This window comes from Squalius cephalus (genome assembly GCF_949319135.1).
Source record: "Squalius cephalus genome assembly, chromosome: 17".
Lineage (NCBI taxonomy): Eukaryota > Metazoa > Chordata > Actinopteri > Cypriniformes > Leuciscidae > Squalius > Squalius cephalus.
In genome coordinates, this window is record NC_137138.1 from 16,280,208 (window position 1) to 16,304,488 (window position 24,281).

Below are 24,281 nucleotides of genomic sequence, written 5' to 3' on the forward strand. Positions count from 1 at the left end.
CCAACATATAACTTAATTTTAAAACACTGACTAAAAATGGTGAGCTGCCTATCTAGACAGCTTTCATGTATAATGGCAAAAAATAAATAAAAAAATTCAAATAAAACAGCGTTCAAAAAATTTCTGCACATGCAGTACCCAAAAATACTGTCTAGGTCTGTAGCTCACAAGTCTTTGAGGAACAACCTTGTTGATGCAGAAGACGTTCTTATCTACTTCAGTCAGGTTGGTCAGCATGTACAATTATGGGAGGGGCTTCTGTTAGAGAAAATTGGGTTAGTGATATACTTCCATTTATGGATGAAATGAAAGAGGAAGAGTTTTTTTTTTATTAATTTTTTTTTTTTTTTTTTACTGACCTTAGACTATTCTGTTGTATAAACAAAACGATCACTGTGGAAACGGTTTCCATGCCACTTTTTATATATAGACTCTAATGATTGCATCTTGATTTTTTAATGCAATCTACATAAAACACATTTCTAATGAACTCCCTGTGACCATGATGTTTCAAACATTACAAGATGTGCAGATGTGAAAAAGATCAACTGATAGCCTATCTACCACACAAAACAGAGCTTCCTCATGTGAATCCAATGACAAATAAACAGCACAGACATCTACCACATAACTATAAAAAAAAGTGTCAGTATGTAAACCTAAAAAGAGGAATGTGCGCAGTTTTAATGTGTCGACAAGGAGAGCTGCGAGAAGCAGGTGTGTGCAGAAAGCCACACGCTTTGCTTGCAGTACTCGGGCTTCCTGATCACACAGATTTCAACACGAGACTCTGTAGACATGTGCCAAAGATGCACAGAGAGATGTGAAACCACAGTAAAGGTCCAACATAATTTAAGACATTGAAAATAAACACTGAAAACATATATGCTATAGTATGCCTAAATATTAGCATGATAATTCAACACAATAATAATGAGGCGGTGTTCATGCTTACAGTGATTCACACTAAAAAGACATTCATTTTCAGAAAGCAGGTGATTTTCAGCGAAAGCAATCACTAGCAAAGCCACAAGGTTGAGAAAAGTGTCTACCAATGGAAGACAATATGGATTACTATGGAAGCTTGTTTCCAACGTGGAATAAAACAATTTAAAAGATAATTGGCACTTTTTATCTTTTTTTCTCACAATTGCGAGTTATTAAGGCAGAATTGCGAGGTATATACAGCGTCCCAATTCAGAGGCTGCATCCTTCGAAGGCCATGAAGGTTGGAACGAGCATTGTTAAATGGGACGGTCGGCTAGCAACTGTGACAGCTGCTGTTGATGAGTGACAGTAACGCTTGTACTTATATATAATAGCATCCTAGTAAGATACAAGTCAACATTTGAACCGCTTTAAAGTATTTTTTTTTTATTTTTACATTTGTATCATTAAATATTTAAGTTATATCTGAGAAAAAAAGTCATAACCGCAAGATGTAAACTCGCAATTGCTAGAAAAAAGTCACAATTAGCTTTTTATTTATTTATTTATTCTGTAGTCTAAACAAGCTTCCAGACAGTGATCTGCTGCCTCATTTAATTAAATATAGAGATGAGTGGGAAAACAACAACTTTAAATAAATACATTTTAAAATAAAATGAAGGAATATACCTGGTTCAATACAAGTTAAGCTTAATCGACAGCTTCAGTGGCATGTTATCACACAAAAAAAAAAAAGAGAGAGAGAAAAAAAAAGGTTACATTTAGGGTACATTCAAGTCCTTCTGGGAAATTCTTATTTACGAGTAGGGAAGTCGTAATTACAGCTTTAGGTGAGTTCAAATCACAATGGACAAAGCGAGATGGTGATGCACATTTTCTGCAAATTTTTTTTTGTTTAACTCTACTTCTACAAAATGATGAATAATCAATCAGCATCAGGTGTGTTTTGCTTTTTCATGCTTTTATTAAATTTAGGAAGGTGCAGCAAATCGTAATTGTACAATACTATACTATTTTGTACATGCAACTTGAGTTCTCCACTCTTTGTGGTGATGATCAGGTGCGTTCAACATGTAAATATGATTTTTCCAACATGACTTGAATGTACCATTACAATAGAAGTACATAGGGCCATTTTTTGGAGGATTTAAAGCTTTTAATTATAAAAAAAAGCATGTTTATTCTTTTGTTAAAACCTATTTGAGCTGTAAAGTTGTTCTCGTAATTTTTATGTTCATTTTAGGGTTTATGGCATAGTGTCAAGGTGATGAAGTTGTACAAATTATCTTTACACAGAAAAGTTCTTTCAATCGTAGCTATTGAAAGTGAGTAGCCTATTAACATTAATAATGTTAAATTAGCCTCGTTCACTTCCATTGCCAAGTAATAACACAGAATTTAGCTTTTTTTTTTTTTTTTTTAGAAAAATTAAGGAAAGTCATAATTAATGTGGTAATCACAATTATGTTGATTGAGCTTAACTTGCAATGAGCCCAGAATATTCCTTTAAACACTGTCAGTTTAAACGCCCCTAATGCCAGGGACACACAGCTGAAACATTCTAAGACTTTTACAGAGTTTCCAACGACTGCAGCAGATTTTAAACACCAACTGTGAACCTGATCAGCCAGGGCATGATCAGTCGTAAGTATCAAATACTTGATACTTGAAAATCATTCTTAAAGGCCAGTCAGTCAAAATATGACCTTTTTGTATCATGAAGTACCCAGAAGAATGAGGTACTTCTGGTCTGTTCTTTGTTATCTGTCAAGCCTTGTTTCATTTACTTCTGTAAAACCTGTAACTCTTCCTGCTGTGGGTTTCTCCCTGCAGCACAAGCGCTGCTTTTTCTTCCTCCTGTCAATTTAGCGAAGAAAGATCTGGAATTTTCCCCAACGAAGAAGAAAAGGATAGGGTCCAGACAACTGTTAGCTGTACACAAACAATGCGCTACAACGGCAGCCTTGCGGACTACCAAAATAAAGTCACATGAGTCTCCGTATCCGTTTATCTTGACATGCTTCTCAGCTGATAAGAAGATCGTCCGCACTACGTGATAAGGTAAAAAGCACACCAGAAAGATCCCAAGGCTGATGATGACCAGAGCGCACGCCTTCTTCCTGCAAGGTCTGGTCCTTCCTAGCGCAGGACTAGGCCTCAGAAGATTCTTTGCGACAAAGACAGAGCAGAAAATGATGACCACCAAGGGCACCACAAAGCCCACTGGAAACGTGACGTTGTTGATGAGGAGCATTTGGTCAACGCTGTCCGTCGCCAACTCCAAGCATCGAGAACTGTCCTCATCTTGAAGTTTTTTCTTGGTGAACAACAGCGGACAGCAGGCTAAACCCATCAAGACCCAAATGAGGCCACACACGATACCGGTGACATAGTGGGTCTGTATGCGTATGTACAGGTACGGCCGCGCCAGCGCCAGGTAACGCAAGACGTTCAGGGCAACTAGGAAATACACAGAGCTGTACATATTGAGATAAAACACGTATATGATGAGTCGACAGGCGACGTGACCAAACAGCCATTGAGAGTACAGCATGTAGTAAGTGATCCTCAGGGGCAAAGAGCACACCAGCATCAGGTCTGAGGCCAACAGGTTCACCATTAATAGGGTGACTGGAGTGAAACTCTTCTGGGTCCTCCATTGGCTGAAGAAGACGCAGATAGATAAAGAGTGGCCAACGAGTCCGAGGACAAAAATCAGAATGTATGCTGTAGGGTACACTAGGCGTTTGAAGTGAACGGTGTCGTTGAGGCCTGAACAGGAGACGTTTTCCTTGAGTCCTGGAACAGACATTTTCATGTCCTTCCCTGTAGAAAGATGACAATTTGTTTTTTAAAGGGATAGATCACCACCTCCCCCAATACATTTTTTTTGTGTCATTCCAAAAGGAAGATATTTTGGTCCATACAATGAAAGTCAAAAACAACATTGGACCTCATTGACTCATTTTATGCACAAAAAAAAAAAAACTGGGGACATATTTTAAAAAATATCTTAGTTTAGTTTCTTGACGAAGTAAGCCATTTTTGAGTGAACTATCGCTTTGAGAATGTATGCATTACCTTAGTATTATACTGTGCACTCAAAAGTTATTTATTGGCATCTGTGGTTCCATGACAGCCATGGAAACTTTCCATTGCATTCCATTCTTTATAGTGGAAGAAGGTTCTTCAGATTAAAATATTCTTCACACTAAGAAAACAGTGGTTCTTCCAAGAACTGTTCAATGAACAGTACTTTTATTGCATCACTAAGAAAACCCCCTTTTTTAAAGAGTGCAAGTGCTTTGTATTCTTACTGTATGCAGAATTTGCAATTCACATTCTCATTGTCTTCTATTTTCAAAAGCGGTACGACAAAACAGGCTTTTCTAGTCTAGAACGAACAATCTCCGTTACATACCCAGTTAGTAACATGTCTTTTAAAAATGAATCCTAATATCAAATTACTTCTCAAACATTTAACAGCAAACATTAAAAGCAAGACTTTACCTTTTCTGCAGAGTGAAGAGGTCTTCCAAAAGCGCTCACAGTTTTGTCACTAGCCCAACCAGCCCAGCATTGTCAGCTACTGGAGGAGGTGAGGTACAAAACACAGTAGGAGGAGGATGTCCCAAGAAAGACCTCCCCATCATCACTTCAATCAGTTCAAAAGGTCTGATTCATTTCCTTCTCTAAGAACAACAACCATCCTATAACATCACTTGTTGCGTGCAGTGTTCAGTATGGCAGTTCTGTTAATGGCTTTAGATTCAAAGTGTTTTGAATACTGTCCTGATATATAGCATGTATGAATGGTCCAAAGTCCAAAGCTTATCTTTATATGTAAAGTGACCCAGGCCATTTAGATGTAAAACACTAAAACACTGGTTATTCTGTTTTGTGTACGGCAGCTTTAAACCACAACAACTTATGCAGATGTGCATGTTTCCTTCCCCTTTATTCAGTTTCTCTGGTAATATGTCATTTAAGCCACCCAGTTGTGCTGCCCTAAATTTTCTCTTTGATCTCAAGCACTTCTGATGATGATGTGCTGATAACCTTTTAACAAAAGCCACTGTTGACAAAGCAGTCTTTCTGAGTGTATATATGACGATAGCAGTACATTAAAACCCTTTTAAGTTACGTGCTGGGGAAAATTAAATGAACAAACTGCATTGAACTTCAGCTTCTGCCTTTAAGTTCCAGTATTTGAGTCACGATCATACCGAAGAATTAAAACGAGTGATGCACGTATGAAATAAATGATTCGGGAAGCAGGGATGCAAAAATGATTTCGTAGTAAAAATGAAGTCTCTGCTAAGAGATGATTCTCTGAACTTCAAACACAACTAACGCTAGCAAGACATGATTCTCTGAACTTCAAACACAACTAACGCTAGCAAGACATCTACAAGCTTGCCATTTCCTGACAAACAGCATTCCGGTAGGGAATAAATCTGCTGACACTTGCCTAAACAGAGCCATTAAAAAAACAAAACCGTGTGATTAATCATTTTAGCAACATGTGCTATGGCTAGTATCAGTTTGTGGCAACAAGAAGCAGGCAAAGGTGCCAATGTCCTCCTTGAATCAACAACAGGACACTTGATTTTTCTTAAACAAGTCAGTTGTTTAACTTTTGAGGCATTACATAATTTTTCAAAAAGAACATTTGAGGTATAACATAATTTTTTTCAAATATTAGTAACAAAAGCTCAATAACATTCTTAAAATTCAATAGCAAAAACAACACCGCGGCCCAGGAAGAACATAAAAAGGTCAGACCGCACATATGCACATCCACTCACACAGCAATCACATCCTAAAAACCCAGTAATGCCTAAACAGCAACACATTAATAATACAGTCTCCAAATTAAATCCATTTACTTTTATCACGCAAAATGGGGAGTCCTCAAAAATATGCTTTGAGAAAGGCCACAAGCGCGGTTCACATCTGCGAAAGATGTGATGTCTTTAACTAAAACATGATTAAAGGAAACACTGGTGTAAAATTGGATCTTAAACCCTATGTCATTCACAATTTCCTGTACAGCAATGAGGAAAAGCAGTAAGCTCTAGAATTAATGGAAAAAAACACCCAGGAAAAAACTAAAAAAAACACAAAAAAAACAATAAATTATCATCATGACACTAAACCCGCCAGTTTTTTGTTTGTAGATCACTTAAGAGGTATGCTTCATGTTATTTCCTCTACCACAATGTCAACTACAAAACAAAGAATAAAACCTCCTTCATGGACGCTCGCATGCTTAAAACAATCTAAAATGAACTAACACAGGAAAAGCACCTGTGCTATTTCAGGAAATGCAGTGCAACGCTTAATTACTAAAACAGGTTAAGTAGTCTAAAATGTAGCAATGTAAAACACCCAGGGATGTCAGCCTTTCCCGATCATGGCGGAGTGGTTTTCCTCAGGCGGTACAGAGCGGTTTTATTTAGGGCTCTGGATGCTCTTTAACGGACTCCTCCTTCAGTTTTTGTTCCTGCATACGAGTACGTGTCGAGCCTGAAGAGACGAGAACAAATGTATAAGCAACAATAGCATATCACGTGATGTTAAATTATACGCAGCAATGACTGCCATTTTGCTATGATTCTGAATCATAGCAATGCATCTCATAGAATGAATTAAGCTGGATAGAAAATACGTTTTATTCATTGAATATTTAGCTAGAAAATATGGGATGCTTGTAATTCGTAATTATTATTAAGAGAAACACTATCATTCAAAAGGTTTGGGGTCTCATTCTCACCAAGACTGAATTTATTTGAACAAAAATACAGTAAAATCAGTAATAATGTGAAATATTATTAAACTTTAAAATACCTGTTTTCTATTTAAATTTATTTAAAAAAAGTATCAGAAACAATACTTCAGAAATCAATCTAATATGCTGATTTGCTGCTCATTAAACATTTCTTATTATTATCAATGTTGAAAACCGCTGTGCTGCTTAATATTTTTTGGAAACAGGGATTCATTTTTTTCCCAGAATAAATAAGAACGAAGAACAGCATTTGATTTTTATATCATTATAAATGTCTTTACTGTCACTCTACATGTTGTAAAGCTTTTATTGCACAGAATTATAATTCATTTATGAACAAACGTTTCTTTTGGTTTGGATCCATCAAGTTACAAATAAATAGAGAAAATAAATAAGCTTTTACTCATTTCTGAAGTATTTAATTTTATTACAATGTGGTTATTTAATGCACACTACCATTCAAAAGTTTGATGTCAGTAAGATTTCTTTTAAAGAAATTAATATTTTTATGAAGCAAAAATGCATCAAATTGATCCAAAGGCACAGCAAAGACTAACAAATGATTTTTATTGGTGTTCTTTTGAACTTTCTATTCAATTAAAGAATCATGATTTTTTTTTAAATCACAGCCTCTCCAAAAAAATTAAGCTGCACAAATAATAAAACTTGGATAATAATAGGAAATGCTTCTTGGAGGATCATGTGACACTGAAGACTGGAGTAATGGCTGCTAATAATTCAGCTTTGCCATCACAGGAATAAATTAAATTTGAAAATAAATTAAATTGAAAACAGTTATGCATTGTAATAATAATATTTCACAATATTACTGTTTGTACTGTACTTTTGATCAAATATACCCAATCAATAAAGAAATTTTGCTGACCCCAAACTATTGAATTTCCTATTGTGATACATAATGATTATGTTTACTCAGAATTGTCACAGCGCCTATCCTGTTTTAAAGTATATAGTAAACACCACTATTTGACTCAGAACTAAAAATCTGCCATGTCTAGACAGGAAGAGGTGTGACGGCAGAGCATCTTTGTGGTTCTGTGAAATCCAGCTTACAATTCAGATAAACAGACATGTACAAAGGTTGAAGGAAACTTACTCATCTCAGCCAGCTTCTGGATCAGCGTTGACTCGCCACTTGATTTGCTAAAAATGAAAATGAAAAAACAGTCTCAATGACTCGCTGGATTCAAACTTTGAGAGATAAATGAAAAAAAAAGAACATAAATCCCACCTTCCATCAGCTTCATCTTGTCCATCCATGTCAAAGCGCAGTCTCTTCAGGGGTTTGGGGGCGGCACCTCCGTCCAGACTCCTCTTGAGGGACCAATCAGTGCTGCTCACCATCTGATTGATCTTCTGAAACTTGTCTGCAGACTGTTGAGATGAGGAAAGAGATTTTTAAATCAATTCTAACACATTTTAAATAGTTTGAAGGTTTAATAAGTGCTTTGCATCACTAACCCCAAAGGATTCGCCGATAGATATAAGAATTCTGTCCAGGACACCACAAAGAAAAGATACAATCAGTACAAATCAACTATAATCTGCACATAATATATGTATATTATATGTATTATATATTATATTATATATACATATATGTATATAAGGATAAACTAGTCAACCTCACTAATCATCCCGCCTCACAGTAAAAGAGAAAGTTATCAAGTCACAATTCAAGGTTTAAAATGTAAAAGTATTCAGATTTAATTCTGTATATGCCCAAAATTAGTAGACAATCTCCCGAATGTAATGACAGATGTGAACACTGACCTGCTCCGTGGGGTCATGGGTACAGGGGACATCCGGCTGCTTTTCAAGGGGGAGACGTAGACGTTATTGCTGCCGGGCACGCGCAGAGGAGAGTTTTTATAGGGGCTGCAAGGGATGTGAGGAATGGGAGACAGAGGAGGCGGCTGGGACACAAACAGAAACATCCTCAAGTCAACCACAAGTTGTTGTAGGAACACTTTCGTTCAAGTGAACATGATTTCAGGCCACTAGGGGGCAGTATAACACAATAAATTATTCAATAAAAGTGTAAAAGGTAGCATGTCTCACCCGAGGAGAGGAATATTGAAGAATGTTAGTTTTGAGCTTCTGCATGAAGACCAGATTGTAGAAGACAATGATGGAGTCGTACTGACCCTCTCTGATCAGCACGCGCTTAAATGTCTGACACATCCGGAAAAATCAAAGAGAGAGCAATGGGTTGTTTTTTGTTTGTTAACATCACTTTAAATGCATTCTTAATATACTTGAATGATCATCTGAAACAAGTAATTTGAAAGGGAACAAGACATTTGACTCTCACCTCCTGATTAGTATTGGGCAGCTCTTTATAAGCGGTCACGATCGTTTTGAAGCGCAAGTCCACGTTCTTCACCTTGCATATGGCATACATAGCCGACATGATCAACTGCAATGAACAGAGGAGCGGGTCAAGTTTCTAAGACATTTTATTGAACATACCCACAAAGCTTAAAAAAAAAAAAAAAAAAGCAAATGCAGCATATTATAATGTTTATGAAAAAAAAAGAAATGGTAGTACCTGGTCTAAGTGTCTCTCTTGCATTAATTCGTACTCGTTCTGGAGGGTGTGCTGAAGCAGGGTCCATATTATAGGTTCCAGTTCTGGGTGTGAGGTCAGCAGGTGCGAGAACAGCGTTTTCAGTCGCAGGTAGGCCATCCTGTACACTGCAAAATAACAAAACAGCAAAAAACAGTTTTATCTCAACAAGTTAGAAAAGTAGCATGTTATGTATTAATGACTCTCTCAAAGAATGCTTTATGCTTTAACCTACACTTTTTGTAGAAAAGGCTCAGAGAGTTTGAACGGGGTGCTCTGGTGCCTGGTGTTGGGGGCTCAGCCTCTGTTGAAGGGGGTAGACGGCTCGGCCGCACAGGAGAGAGATACCTGGGGAAGGAGAGAAGGTTAAACTTACATACATACTTTAACCTTACTTACAAGGTTAAAGTTACATACTCATTTTGCCAAAGAAAAGAATATAAAAATGAGACAGCTAATATATGTCAGTGGTTAAAAAGTTTGGTGTTGGTATGATTTTTAAAATGTTTTTAAAAGAAGTCTCTTATGCTCACCAAGGCTGCATTTATTTGATCAACAATATAGTGAAATATTATTACTAATACCAATTTTCAATAACTAAATGATTATCTATTTGACCATATTTTTAAAAGGCAATTTATTCCTGTGATGGGAAAGCTCTGAAAACTGAATTTGATCCTCCTGAAATCATTCTAATTATCTGATTTGCTGCTCAAGAAACATTTATTTTTATGATCAATTTGAAAACAGTTGTGCTGCTTAAAGGGTTAGTTCAGCCAAAATGAAAATTATCCCATAATTTACGCCATCCTAGGTGTATATGACTTCCTTCTTTCAGCCAAACACAATCAGAGAACAAACACTGTTCCAAGCTTTATAATGGGAGTGAATGGTACCATTTAAAAAAAAAAAAAAAAAGCATACTCCATCCATCATAACAGTAACCCATACGGCTTCAGGAAGCAAAGAAGCGATTTTTTTTGTAAAATATGCCCTCTGACCCAACATATGTGGTATTGATAAACGAGGAAGCGTAGATGATAGAGCAAAACAAAAAAATGGTCACGAATTAGGAGTCTAAAACGAGAATTTTTAAAGAGAAACGTCGGAGGAGCTTGAGTTTGTTGCTCAGCCTTATTTGTTTGAACCACGAGAGGTGTCTACTCTCACCTAAGCTTACGTTACGCCTAAGTCCTACATCAGGTCAGAGGTCACTCTTCAGATGGAACTAGACTTGCTGACGGTCGTTACCGGAAGCCTGTGATTACAGTTCATAAAGTTATAAATATGGATTTTTTCTTAGAAAAATGCACTGCTTCACTTAAGAAGGCCTTTATAAACCCCCTGGAGCCGTATGGATAACTTTTATGATGATGGATGCGCTTTTTTGGTAAAAAAAAAAAAGGTACCATTTACTCCCATTTGAAAGCTTGGAAGAGCCCAGTTCTCTTTTAATATAACTGTGTTTGGCTGAAAGAAGAAACTCATATACACTTAGTATGGCTTGAGGGTGAGTAAATTATGGGATAATTTTCCTTTTTGGGTGAACTAACCCTTTGATATTTTTGAAATAACAGTGACACATTCTTGGATTAATAGGATTAAAAGGTCAAAAGAACAGCATTTATTTGAATTTGAATTTTCTAAACATCTTTTGTATTTATGTCTTTACTGTCACTTTTGATCAATTGAATGCGTCCTTGCTGAATAAAAGTTAAAAAAAAAATAAAAAAAACCTTACTGACCCCAAACTTTTGAACAGAATTGTAAGTCTGTAATATCAAGAATCTTTATGCCACTGTTACTTCAGAAATCACGAAAGCAAATTATTAAAAACTGTTGTATTCTTTTTGCTGGTGGGATTCTCTCTGAAACTGGTCTGAGATCCTCCGGCCGTGATTAAAGCACTGCATTAAATCACTGCTGCGCAGCAGGTTATAGGACACTAGAGATCTTATTCCCAAGTACTAGTGTAAAAAGGGACGAGACGTCGTCCGACTCAAAGCCAGTTGTCGACTGTAGACGCAGTGCTAGAGTATAAATATTATTAAGTGTCAACTGGAGATGCCCCAGGTAAACTTAAAGGTGACATATTATTCCCATTTTCACAAGATGTAATATAAATCTTTGGTGTCCCCAGAATGTGTCTGTGATATTTCAGCTCAAAGTACCCCCTAAATCATTTATTATAGCTTGTCAAAGTTTCCCCTTTTTGGGTGTGAGCAAAAACGCGTCACTTTTGAGTGTCCCTTTAAATGCAAATGAGCTACTGCTCCCCGCCCCCGTTCAGAAGACGGACGACACTTAACAAGAGCTTCGGATACAATAACAAAACACGCAAATAATCTCACACATCCAAAATCTCAGAAATAACCAGCAGCGGAGTGCAGACTTACGGTTAGACTCAGGATGAAAGCCCTTTCTACGTCAGGGGATCATTCCTACATTCCTACGTTACTGGGTTGTCAATTTTCATGTTTTCTGGGTTGGTAGATGCACTGGGGACCCGATTATAGCACTTAAAAATGGAAAAAGTCAGATTTTCATGATATGTCCCCTTTAAAGGGATAGTTCACCCAAAAACTTAAATTAGCCCAATGATTTACTCACCCTGTTATTTTAGTCAATAAAGTTTTAAATAAGAATATTTTTCTTACACGAACGCATCGGCTAGTTATTTATATATTTTGCTGTAGTGTGTTAGTAAATATCAGTTAACATTTCCAAACATTCCTTTTGTCATTAATTGTAAGATTTTCTATGCACAAGGAGTCAGACAACAGCCAGAATGATTCACACAGAGATCGGATCTCACCAACATCGAGTCCATCAGGGATTACATGAAGAAACAGAAAAACAGACTAAATCCAGAAGAACTGTGGCAACGTCTCCAAGACGCTTGAAGTCCAGGTGTACAAGTGTACCTGGACGAAAGCAGTTTTAAACGCAAAGGATGGTCACACCAAATATTGATTTGATTTAGCTAATTGATAAATAACATCTATTGTTTTTTAAAGGAGCCTGACATTACAGCATTTTTACACAAGTGCCTATAAATTCTCACAGTACTGTAGCTTTGCAGGTAGTTTTCTTCAAGTGTCTTTGAGGCGTTGCCGCAGTTCTTCTGAATTTAGTCGGTCTACGTTTTTTCTGTTTCTTAATGTAATCACAGACAGACTCAATGATGGTGAGATCAGATCTCCGTGTGAAGCACCGCCTGTTGTCAGACTCCTTGTGCATAGAAACTCTCAATGGATAATTACAATTAAATGGCAAAAGGAATGTTTCCTATATGTCCTAGTGACACATTGCAGCAAAATATATAAATAACTGGCTTAAAACCATTTTTTGGGGTGAAAATTTTAACGTGCCTAAGACATTTGCACAATACTGTATATGTATTTTTTTTTTTTTAAATAAATGCATGTAAATAAATGCAAAATGAACTTGCAAGATCTGAAATGTCAACTGTTTTCCACCATCACGTGCAAATCTAGCGCATGAGGCAACACATGCAATATGCTGACCTTGTTTTACAGACAAGACTAACATAGACTAACCACAGCGCACAGCCCCTGGGCCTAATAACCTACAAGTTTGTGTTAGTGACCTCAAAGTCCCCAGGAGTTTTTTGGTTCCTTGTTCTGCTTGTTAATCATAAAGGAAGCACGCCACTTCGTTCTCACGAAAAGGATCCTTGAAACTAGCATTAACCTCTTAATCTATGACTAATCTGACATTATACAATAGGCAAGGCAAGTTAATTTATATAGCACATTTCATACACTATGGCAATTCAAAGTGCTTTACACAGAAAGGAATTAAAATAATCCAAAAATAAAAGCAAGGAAAATTAAAACGGTTATAAAAGGAATTAAAAGAGATATATACACGATACAGTTATAAAATGAATAAAACGAGTACAAAGATGATACATCGATAAACTTCTCATCTGGCAAAACACAGATGTATCATATTTTTCACAACTCCCAGTTTTACTCTGAGATTTTCCTATTTGTTCGGAAGCTCTAGGAATGGAATCTATCCAGTCCGCAATCCACAGAACCTCAAGTTTAATTACACATCAAGCTCACTACTCCAACACAGACCCAGGTCATCAGCATGGTTTCATCTCTCAAATTCCCCAATTAAGTAATTTATGTTTGTCTCTTTCCAATTCTCAGTGGCATTTCAGTTAAGTTTAGAATTAAAAGAAAGAATACAGTGCAATCAGTCAGACGTACAGTGGATATAGTTTTAAAAAGAATAAGAGTACCACTCCAATTCACTCATTTAGTTATTTTTCATATTTTTGAAGACTATAGTGGCTTATACTAACTTGCTAACTTTATTGTATGAACACTCTTAAATAAACATATATATTTAGTAGTTCATGCACTTCCTGTGACTCAGACCATGATCTTGGTGTTGCGTGTACCATGCTCACTATATTTTAGCTACAAGTAGACCAGTTATAAATAATCCTTTCAAAATGCCCTAATAAAAGTCAAAGTCAAATCACATTCAGAAATTATTTAGCAATTCAAGGAAATTTCAATCCCCTTTAAAAATGAAGATTTGAGCTAAACCATTCACTAATCAGTGTAGAGGTATTTTGTGTGTCAAAGCAATAGTAAGGCCCTAATGCTTGAGGCCGGACTAAAAACCTACTAAAGATGTTAATTCAGATTTCACAGCAGGGACATGCACAGACATTTTGAGGGGCAGCGGCCAAAACCAAAAAAAGGGCAAGCAAAATAATCATTATCACAATAATACCTTCAAAACAAAAATAAAAAACATTACATATTGCAAAAGCATGAGATTAATCATGATTACATGCTATTGTATGTATTGACATTCATTTTATTTTAAGTCCTAAACAAGTGTCAGAAATATCATTTTCCATTAAGTGGCAATATTTGCAGTAGACGGCAGCAAATCACTGTCTTCATGAGTCATTGAATCACTTAATTCAACTGATTTGTTCAAAACACAGATTCATTTAGGAAACAAAACACCATTGTGTGTTGCTCAGAGACGAACATCTGTTCGCTGTTTGTTTGGAACGATTTTCGTTGGCAAAATAGAGCAAAAACGTGTATTGATTTTGTATAAAATCAATATCACAGTTGCAATCGTGCTGATAGGTATTTGAGAAAAGAAAGCTCTATTGCTTGTGTGATATCTTATTAAAAAAGAACTCATTAGAGGGGAGGGGACTCTTGAATTGAGGCATTTTTATTAATTTTCATGGCATTTTTGCCTAATTAAATTCTGAACCTGGTAACCTTTTAGTTTATTAATTGACTAATGGACTAGACTACTGAAATGTGACAGTCTACCATTAAAGATTTCTCTATTGAATTTGATGAAAATTTGTCAATTGAAATTTGCAAATCTTAAAAACAGACAAATATTTTTTGAGTGTAAATCTTAAATTGCTGAATAAACTGCTTAAATTTCCAGACTGAATCAGCTTTCCAGTACAGCGTTTATACTGCATTTAAGCCCCGTTCATTCTACATCAATCCCGATAGACATTTTAAAGCACTGTGTGATTAGTTCACTTCAGTATTCTGTGCTGCTTCATAACATGTATGTATTGCAAAAGTCAGATTATGTTGATAAACAGGTTTATACTTAATTTTTGTCTCACACATGTGAATGTGCTACATTCATTGAGTAGTGGTAGAGAGCAACTTCTCAAAAGAGTTGATTCCTCAGTTTAAACTAGCCCTAGTAACTAGCCCTTTCTTTTATACTTATGCCACTGTATCCTTTTGAACAGGACGTTGTGACTGGGTCATAATTACATTGCCCTAGTTTTGAGAGATGACTCACAGGTCAGCAGCGGTGTGGTTGTGATGCAGGGGTTGGTTCAATGTTGCGGGGGGCTCTGCTTGTTCACCAGGTCCTTCCTCACGAGACTGTTTGAGGAGGTCAAAGAGAGGAGAGTCCTGCAGAGAAGCACAAGACATTGAGTTACATCACTGATCTGAAACCGAGAGTATTGCCGGCTCAGTGAAAAGGGAATCGATTAGAGAATAGTCAGGATACAATGAGTCTTATACTGAATGGGTATACTTATACCGTTTCTCATTTCATTTGAACACTATTTGATCAATAAATCCATTAATTTAATTCATCTGAAGTACTTGATTTATACCCAAAACCTCATGATTATGTCTGCATGTAAATCAAGACATTTTTTGCAATAAATAACTTATTAAATAAAGTAAATAAATGGTGATAATTTATAATAATACTTACTAAGCTATATAATAAACTTTTTTTATATATAAAATCTATCAAATATTTTTTTCTTGGTGGGTGAATAATGCATCAAAGAGTTAACTTAAAATAAGAGGAAAAAAAATCTAAATCTCCTGCAAATTGATATATTTGCAAGCTTTCTAATTCAATAGTTTTATTTAAATAATTCCCAGGTTCGACAAACAGTAAATTAACTCTCAACACTCCCTTGATTTACAAGCTCAGAGTCTGCATATTGTGTTGTATGCGTCACAATGAGTTAAACATGTAAACTTTGGACTGACAATCCCTCTTTGTATGCACCTAGGAATCAATGAGCGATGTTACATAAACCACGCACGCACACGCACACACACACACACACACACACACACACACACACACACACACACCTCTGTCAATCAAGGCCAGAGAAAAGAACAGCCCAGAGCAACAGTTACAATCTTCTTTTATCCTTTCCTTGACCCAAATGTGAGACATTCAAACTGACCAATCAGAAGATGACAACTTCCCCCACCGTACTAAAGGTGTGACAATTAGCAGACCCCCGATGAACACAGATCTTGGTCTACAGGCTTTGTTCACTATCAGCACCTCTCTGCCTTTAGGAATTTCAAATGGCCCTTGTAGGGGGTTGGAACAGAAAAGCAAATGTCTTTGTTGATCTTCTCCCTTACAACATCCATTTTACTTAATGAAAGAAAGAATCAGTCTTTGAGAGACTTTTCACTATTAAGGTTTTTTTTATTCATCCAGTATAGAATAACAAAGAAATTAGAGCATTTAATAGTTAACAAAAGTGATTTAACAGGAAACAATTGAGATCTTATTTTTAATATTAATGTTGCTAGACTGTAATATGCTAAAACATCATTCACGGGGTATTCAAACCAATAACGTGTGAACTGTTTAGAAACTCATTCTGAAAGTGTGCTACGTGCAAGAGGGAAGAACTAGGGAGCTATAAATGGAAATTTACAGAGGAGGTGCTTTAACCACAGCCCCACCTTCTCGTCTGCTTTACGGTCATCCACATTGATGCACATCTCATTGTGGAAACTAGAGACTGAACAGAGCAGAGCACATGGCTACAACAAAGAGACAAACTATGTCTAAGATCTTAAAGAGACAAAGAAGATCATCAACTCACAGTGAAGGGAAGCCAAGAGGAGGAACAAGAAACTGAAATCAAAACTGGGCTGATTTATGGATATATCTTGTCGCTTTTTTTGTGAAGAAAATCAACAGGCTATGGATGAACTATTCATCAAAGGGTAAAGATTGAAGTCTTATTAGTATCACAAATCTTGCAAGCACCTTGGAACTTCAGATATGAAGAGCAAACAACTACAACTTCCTGAGATAACAAGGCAGCTATTCATTGAAGCACACACAAACGAATCTTCCACCATACCTTGTTGAGAAAAAAAATCTAATGCGGCTTGCTCATGCAAATGCTTATGTGTGAAGTTCCGTTGCACATCTACAGTAAGATTACGCAACATCTGAATGGTAAGAAGCTTCTTAAGCCAGCCCTGTGAAATGTATACAGACTGGATTTGTATACTTTTACATGGATCTCCGTGGAATTTCATGTTGTGGTTATCTGACCTTTGAAAGCAACACAGGACACTGACTCCTTTTAAGCCAAACTCTAAACATTAACGATGACCGACAACGAGAGTTGTGCCATCGATGATGCTTTTAAATATGTGTTATACAGCTCTGCTTTCAGTACCGTCTTTATTCTGGGGCTTCTCTTCAACATGATGGCCATGTACATTTTTGTATGCAGACTGAAAATGCGCAACGAGACCACGACGTACATGATGAACCTCGTGGCCTCGGATACCCTCTTTGTCTTCAGCTTGCCTTTCAGGACGTTCTACTTCATCAATCGTGAGTGGCCTTTCGGTAAAGCTCTCTGCCAAATCTCAGTGGCCTTGTTCTACACCAATATGTATGGCAGCATCCTCTTCCTCACGTGCATCAGCGTGGACCGCTTCCTGGCAATCGTTCATCCCTTCGCATCAAAAACTTTGAGGACCAAGCGCAATGCTAGAATAGCCTGCTGTGTCATATGGGTGCTTCTGCTGTCGGGAGGCCTAACCGCAGGGTTTGTGATGGACACCACATCATCCACGGACAACAAAACATCACACACGAACAACAAAACCTACTGTTTTGAGAACTTCTCAAATTCGCAGTGGAAGTCCAAGGTATCAAAAGTTGTGGTGTGTATGGAAACAGTGGGCTTCTTGATTCCGTTGATGATCAACTTTACCTGCTCTATGAGGGTCCTGCAGACTTTACGACACCCAGAGTGTATTAACCGTGGAGGGCAGCTGAACAAGGCCAAGATCTTGCGTATGATTGCAGTGCACTTGTTCATTTTCTGTTTTTGCTTTATCCCGTACAATGTCAATCTGGTCTTCTACACCCTGGTCAGAAGTCAGGTTATTACGAACTGCACTGTGGAGTCAGTGGTCCGGACGATTAATCCAATCGCGTTCTGCATTGCTGTGACCAACTGTTGTTTTGACCCAGTGATCTATTACTTCACCTCTGAGACCATTCAGAACTCTATTAAACGGAAGTCTTATGCTGTCCGCAAAAACACATTAAACAACACAGTTGACACCGGTGATAACAGAAGCAATTCGATGAATAAAATCATATCTCTAAAAGCTAAATTCATAGTTGAAGAGTCTTCAATTTAACCAAAGTTCAGGCAGCCAATTTTTTTTTTTTACCAATTTTATACTAAATTCTCATCTGACATATTCAGCCAATGTTAGTAATTGGTTGGCACAGGATATATTTGACTGATGACTAAATGAAGACTGCTGACTGCAAAAATATAAAGTATATTTTTGGTGCTACAATGGATGAGTGTTTACAACCCCTTAATGGATTAGTGATCTTGAAATTGTAAAACAAGTGTATTTGACTGTGACCCGAACAAGGAAAAAACAAAAAACAAACAGTATTTCTGGACTAAGGGCTACATTTCAAGACAGACAATAGATGAAATAAGCCTCAAATTGTCTTGCTTCACATTAGAAGTGTCTAAAAAGGAGCACTTTACAATGAGATTAATTTAACATTAGTTAATGGAATAGGTTTCATCAGTTAATAATTGATGTTTTTTTTATTTTTATTTTTTTTACAACATTCAATATTCCAGGTTAATGTAAAGACAAATACTGTTGTTCATTGTTAATTCATGTTTGTTAAAAATACATAGTTAATTTATACAAAATGTATACATAAACCCAGATTAATAAATGCTGTAAAACTTGTGGCTGCTGTATTGTTCATTGTTATTTCATGTTAGCTCTTGCATTAACTAATGTTAACTAATTGTAAAGTGTCTGCTTTGTTTTACATTTAAATGTATTGACTATTAAATTATTCATTAAACCTCTAGTTTATGTTTACCAAAACTCTCTTGTAACATCAATGACACTGAAAAAAAAAAAGAAAAAAAAAAAAGGTTCCCATAAAATTTTCCCAGCCAAGTCACAATTATACTTATTTATATAATTCCATTACATCCGCTCAGTCTGAGGACAAACATTGAGAGGAAAAGGGAGCGACCCAGAGAGAATGATGACATTAATGGTGCTTTGGTCAACAGATTATATCAGGGTTTCTAATTGTAAAAAATTAAGCTGATGACAAAGAGGTCTGCAGGGTGTGCCATCTTTTATGCGGTTAGAGATTTACCCAACAGTAAGCAGTGCAAAAAGCAGTGTTTTTTTTTTTCTCAGTCTTTTTTGTATATGACACTTTCTGATTTTTATAATCTCTTACTTTAATTTTGAATAACCTTTTTTAAAATACAGTTTTTAAAATATACCATGAAGTAACTGAATAACTCTAAAATTGAAACTGCATTTCAGGAGCGTTGAACAGGTCTGAACGAGCCATGCTGAATTACACTCATTCCTCGCATGCTTAGGGGCCACGCTCACAAACACTCGAACTGTACCGCTAAAGGGCATTTTAAACAGTATGTGATAGGCAGGCAGGCACACACACACACACACACACACACACACACACACACCAAGAAGCCTAAGCCGGTGTAACACTGACCAAGACTTGTAACGTTTCCCCACACTCTTTTTTTTTTATTTTTTATATGCTGTCAGACGGTTCCAGCTCAAAGCTTGTGAATGAAAAACAAGCTGCATTTCTGAATAAAGCGATTACTGTAAATTATGGGTGTGACGGTGTTATCTCACGAGACACGAGATGTTTGCACAATATTTTATAGAAATCCTCAGTGAAAAAATTCATGACTGGAAAAATTGTCTGCAGGTGCAATTTGAAATGTTTTAACTAAGAATCTTGTAATGAATGTCATTTCAGTTCTACTTCATGAATATGAATTATAAAATGCATTGAAAGACAACAATATACAAGCACTGTAAAAGGTTTTGCCACATACTCAACTGACTGGCTTTTCTCCTGTACGATTTCACATGAGTCTCTTCAGACCTTACAGTACATGAATTATGAGCTTTCAGATCTTCTGATTGAGGCTGTGTGTGACCTCCTAATTTAACTCCTTTCCACAAACTGACCATAGAAATTAAAAGTATAAATAACAAAAATAAAAAAAACTGTTTTTTTCTTAGTCTTAAGTGCAAACAATAAGTTCAAGTGCAACCATAATCAAAGTAGTATAGCGCACAGACTCTTTATAATTGTTGTGAAATTGCAGTTTTATTTTAAACTGGCAGTTATAGTGTTAAGCGAGTACGGCCTTGCCGGGTAAAGAGAAACGAGCGAGTGAGTTAGGCTGGTGCGTTTGTATACAGTTGTTCTTACGTTACGATTAAAGGTTCAGAAATGGAGCCTCCCTTGTCTGTCGTTCTTCAAACGTTACAGTCCCCTCTCAATATTCAAAGTGCAAACAGAGACCAGAGCCACAACTACACAGTCCAGAGATAGGTTTGATATTGGGAGACTAGGCTAGGCTATTGTGTGTAGCCTAATTAGCGTGCATCAGGGAGCTCGCGTTTCACTTTCGGGTTCGCGATCGCACATACTCTGTGCATAGGAAGCGCACATTCTACAAGATAAAATATTTATCAGACGCTATAGACCTTATGCGCCAGAGAAACAAGTGCGCAGCCATCTTTAGAATATTGTCTTTGAACTTCCGTTTTAGCGGTAGCTCTGTATATTTCTATGGCATCGCTGTCGAAGAGTAATTAGCTGTTGAAGTAGATTTACTTATTGTAGAGTTAATGAAAGTTATCACGAGCATTGTAATCAGGGTCCGAAATTAACACCCGCCAAGCGCCAAATGCGGGTAGATTTTCCGTTTGGCGAGTATATCTCAAAAGGCTATCCGCCACAGTGGCGGGTGAATGTTCATAGTATACCAAAATAATAAAATTGTCAGTAGGGATGCGCCGATCCGATATTCAGTATCGGTATCGGCTCCGATACTGCCATTTTGGCCGGATCGGGTATCGATCAGACGAAGCCGATCCAAATCCGATATTGTGCGTATTACTATTCTGTCATTGTTAAGCCCCACAAAAGGCACAAATGTATTATAAAGCACTATAAAGTTTTCGTGCACTATATTATAAGTGTTCAGAAGCCATTTAATAGTCTAATATGAGGTAGAAATTAATATTTAAGTCGTTAAATTCAAGTTCACGTAAACTCTTTCCTCCGCTGCAGCTGTCAATCATTCTCCAGCATTCAAACAGCGCGTTCGGTTACGTCAGTCTACGCGATGAAACTCTCAACAAGATGATTCAATGTTAATATTATTGTACTTGATCTGTAGATAAAGTTCTACGGTTTCGCATAAAATGACTTTATCTTGCTGGTCTGTATTGCTGTACCTTAATCATGTTACTTTCTACCGGGTGTCTGTTGGATCTCAATGGAGTAGAGCGCTATGACTGTTCTTCACGCACACAGTAACTGAAATTTAAAACTGTTAAAAGAAAAGGCTGAATAAACTATTGCAAAGATAGATACTGTATAATACATCAATATGTATTTCCTCAGTGCTTTGAACTGTGTTTAATGTGGACTCGACGCGCTGCGCGCTGTGACTCGTGTTGCTTCGAGCGCATCATTCTGCACACGGGTTGTGCATAAGCGCTTTGTGCCGCACTGTATTGGAGCCTTTCATATTATAATACTTTTGCGCAATGAAAGATTATTAATAGACTTTCTTGTTCTGCCCTATCTTTCATATGTTGCTGCTTCAGCTGCGCTATAAAAAAAAAATTAATTCTTAATTTTATAGTAGGCTAGCCTACATTTTTTAAATCTTTTTGATCTTGTTTTTCATGAATGTATTTTACAACAATACAAATTGCAATGTCTAAAGTTTTACCAGATTTATTACTACACTTGTGATTTTTCTAGAATAAATTTTACTGATGAATTATCCACTAATCTAGTTTATAATAGCATGTTTGTCATAGATTATGATCATACATTTTTTTATATGTTTTTCTTTATAACTAAGTTTAGTCTGTATTAAGTAGATTGTGTTTAACACAAAATAGTGATTATCAGTTCAACACACAGAGTTACAGAAATTCTACTTGATTTAAAAAAAAAAACTGCACTGGTATCGGATCGGTATTGGTATCGGTCGATACTCAGAATTTTTGGTATCGGATCGGATCGGATCGGTTCTGAAAAAACTGGTATCGGAGCATCCCTAATTGTCAGCGCGCACGCGCTCTTCTGCCTCTTAAGAACGAGCAGAGAGAGGTGTTTCTCAATGTCAAGGATACTTCCTTGGCAGGACTGGTCCTTCCAAGTCACTTCCTTCAGAGGCTAGGCGAGGCTCCTCTTCAGCATACTGTAGCCGTTTCTCAATGTCAAGGAAGGATCCTCGGAAGCCAGAATTTCGAGGATGCTACGTCATCGACATCCGTAGAAGGACTGTTCCAATGTCGAGGATCCTCGGAATTTCAACCAAGGACTGAGTCCTTTGTTCGAAAAATATCCCATATACAGGAAAGGATGCATATGTGTAGCCTTCGCGCTCTCAAATCACCCACAATCCTATGCGCGCAGCTTTGCTATCTTTTTCAAAAAATTCTAAATGTCGGACGTTAACGAAGTCGGACCGTTAACGGGGCAATATGCTTTCAAATGTAAGTATATTTACGTTACCAAACATTTGTTTAAAAAAATAATTACATCCATTATGTTATGGGTCATATTGACCCGCACTGTTTAAACACACTTGACAGTCAAAGAATCAATATGATTAAAAAGGAGTTTATTGATTTAAAAACGATTGTATAGCCTGAGTGAACAGAACTGCGTCCATAGCAACGCTCTGTTTTTCATTTTCACTGACGTAATGACGCAATAACGTGCACTTGCTAGCCTGTTCCAGAGCCGTTGAAAAACGTGTTCTCCGAATGCTAAAGAGGAGCCTCGCCTAGCCTCTGAAGGAAGTGACTTGGAAGGACCAGTCCTGTCAAGGAAGTATCCTTGACATTGAGAAACACCTACTGTCTATGTTTTTTCAACGGCTCTGGAACATAGACTGTAAAAAATATGGACAAAGCGTCTGTGACGTCACCCATAGACTTTCTGAAGAACGGGTTTGAAGCCGTTTATGGGGGGTATGGGCGGCGCCATCTTGGAAAATCTTGGGAAATCCTAACCCCGCCTACCTTCTGACGCAGCGTGCGTCACTCAGCTTGCTCTGCTACTCCGGTTATCTCTGTGTAGATTTTAGGCAACGAAATATGTTATAAAACACCATACTAACTCTTTTCGTTTTCATTTAAAGAAATCTTAAACATTATAGCCACACAAATGTGGTTCAGGCAACGCATATTGATTATATTCAACTGCACATAACGTTTGCCTATTTATGAAAAAACAAAATATAAAACACAAACCTGCCTCTTTTCATTTTAAATATAATATAAAAATATTAAACATTTTATGGTCCAGGCAATATGTGTATTTGTACTAAACAACAGATTTTGCAGTAGACAACATTACAGATCATCTTCGTTGTATTAAAATGACAAAACTCAACCCAGTCTCTTTTTGTTAAATTTCAGTTTTATCAATATTAGCCATTATAAAAGTATAAGTAAAAGGTATAAGAAGCTATACAAATAAAGCAAACAATTCAGTCAAACATACAAGTCAGCGCTCTAGTCTAACCATACATCGGTAAAGTTAAATAGCTTATAAAGTTATGAAACTTCCCCTCAGCCAAAACGATTGCCCAGGGAAAAAATGATAGATTCACGAGACCAAAAATCGCCCATTAGATATACAGAAGACGAATTATATGTCATGTTTAACCACTACAGAGACGCAGAGTCCGCGGCATTGGCGGCAAACCTCAGAACGTCTAGCCGAGGAAAGGTTGCTCCAGGCGGGGTACATGAACGCCGAGCGCCCGGTCATCGCTGGATCAACTGGATAAAATTTTCATAAATCTTTAAATAAACCACAGATTTGAGCTTTAAACAACTACATTCTCGCCTGAAAAACTCTTAAAACTGCATTTCATGATACAGAAACAGTAGTATTATGTCAACTGTATTAAAAAATGGCGCTTCTTATGTTGTCATTCTCCGTGGCGTGTCAGCTGTCAATCAAGCTGTCAATCAAAGTTAACCACGCCCTTATTGTCATACATTTTAT

At 37.0% G+C, this 24,281-nt stretch overlaps 3 protein-coding genes across 3 annotated transcripts in view; 1 reads left to right on the top strand and 2 right to left on the bottom strand.

Annotated features, from left to right (window-relative positions):
* Positions 1-360: 360 nt before the first annotated feature.
* On the bottom strand, positions 361-4,515 carry cysltr2a (cysteinyl leukotriene receptor 2a). Its single transcript, XM_079847982.1, has 2 exons — positions 4,459-4,515; positions 361-3,774 (listed from the first exon to the last, which is right to left on the bottom strand). Exon 2 carries the CDS (start codon positions 3,764-3,766, stop codon positions 2,732-2,734), a length of 1,035 nt encoding a protein of 344 aa, XP_079704108.1. The 5' UTR covers positions 3,767-3,774; positions 4,459-4,515; the 3' UTR covers positions 361-2,731.
* Positions 4,516-5,565: 1,050 nt separating this feature from the next.
* The window catches only part of rb1 (retinoblastoma 1), a 34,090-nt gene continuing 15,374 nt past the window's right edge, over positions 5,566-24,281 (bottom strand). The window contains exons 18-27 of the mRNA XM_079847983.1: positions 15,174-15,289; positions 9,565-9,677; positions 9,312-9,457; positions 9,075-9,179; positions 8,822-8,935; positions 8,534-8,676; positions 8,222-8,252; positions 7,992-8,134; positions 7,857-7,903; positions 5,566-6,477 (exon numbers count right to left, since the gene is read on the bottom strand). Of these exons, the coding sequence (XP_079704109.1) occupies positions 6,407-6,477; positions 7,857-7,903; positions 7,992-8,134; positions 8,222-8,252; positions 8,534-8,676; positions 8,822-8,935; positions 9,075-9,179; positions 9,312-9,457; positions 9,565-9,677; positions 15,174-15,289 (1,029 nt within the window). The 3' untranslated portion in view covers positions 5,566-6,406. The remainder of the gene's footprint in view (positions 6,478-7,856; positions 7,904-7,991; positions 8,135-8,221; positions 8,253-8,533; positions 8,677-8,821; positions 8,936-9,074; positions 9,180-9,311; positions 9,458-9,564; positions 9,678-15,173; positions 15,290-24,281) is intronic.
* Positions 16,646-18,452, top strand: lpar6b (lysophosphatidic acid receptor 6b). Its single transcript, XM_079847984.1, has one exon. The coding sequence runs from the start codon at positions 17,273-17,275 to the stop codon at positions 18,323-18,325; it is 1,053 nt and encodes a 350-aa protein (XP_079704110.1). The 5' UTR covers positions 16,646-17,272; the 3' UTR covers positions 18,326-18,452.

Coding starts and splice junctions, on each gene's coding strand:
- lpar6b (XM_079847984.1), top strand. CDS start 17,273: ATGACCGACAACGAGAGTTGTGCCATCGATGATGCTTTTAAATATGTG.
- cysltr2a (XM_079847982.1), bottom strand. CDS start 3,766: ATGAAAATGTCTGTTCCAGGACTCAAGGAAAACGTCTCCTGTTCAGGC.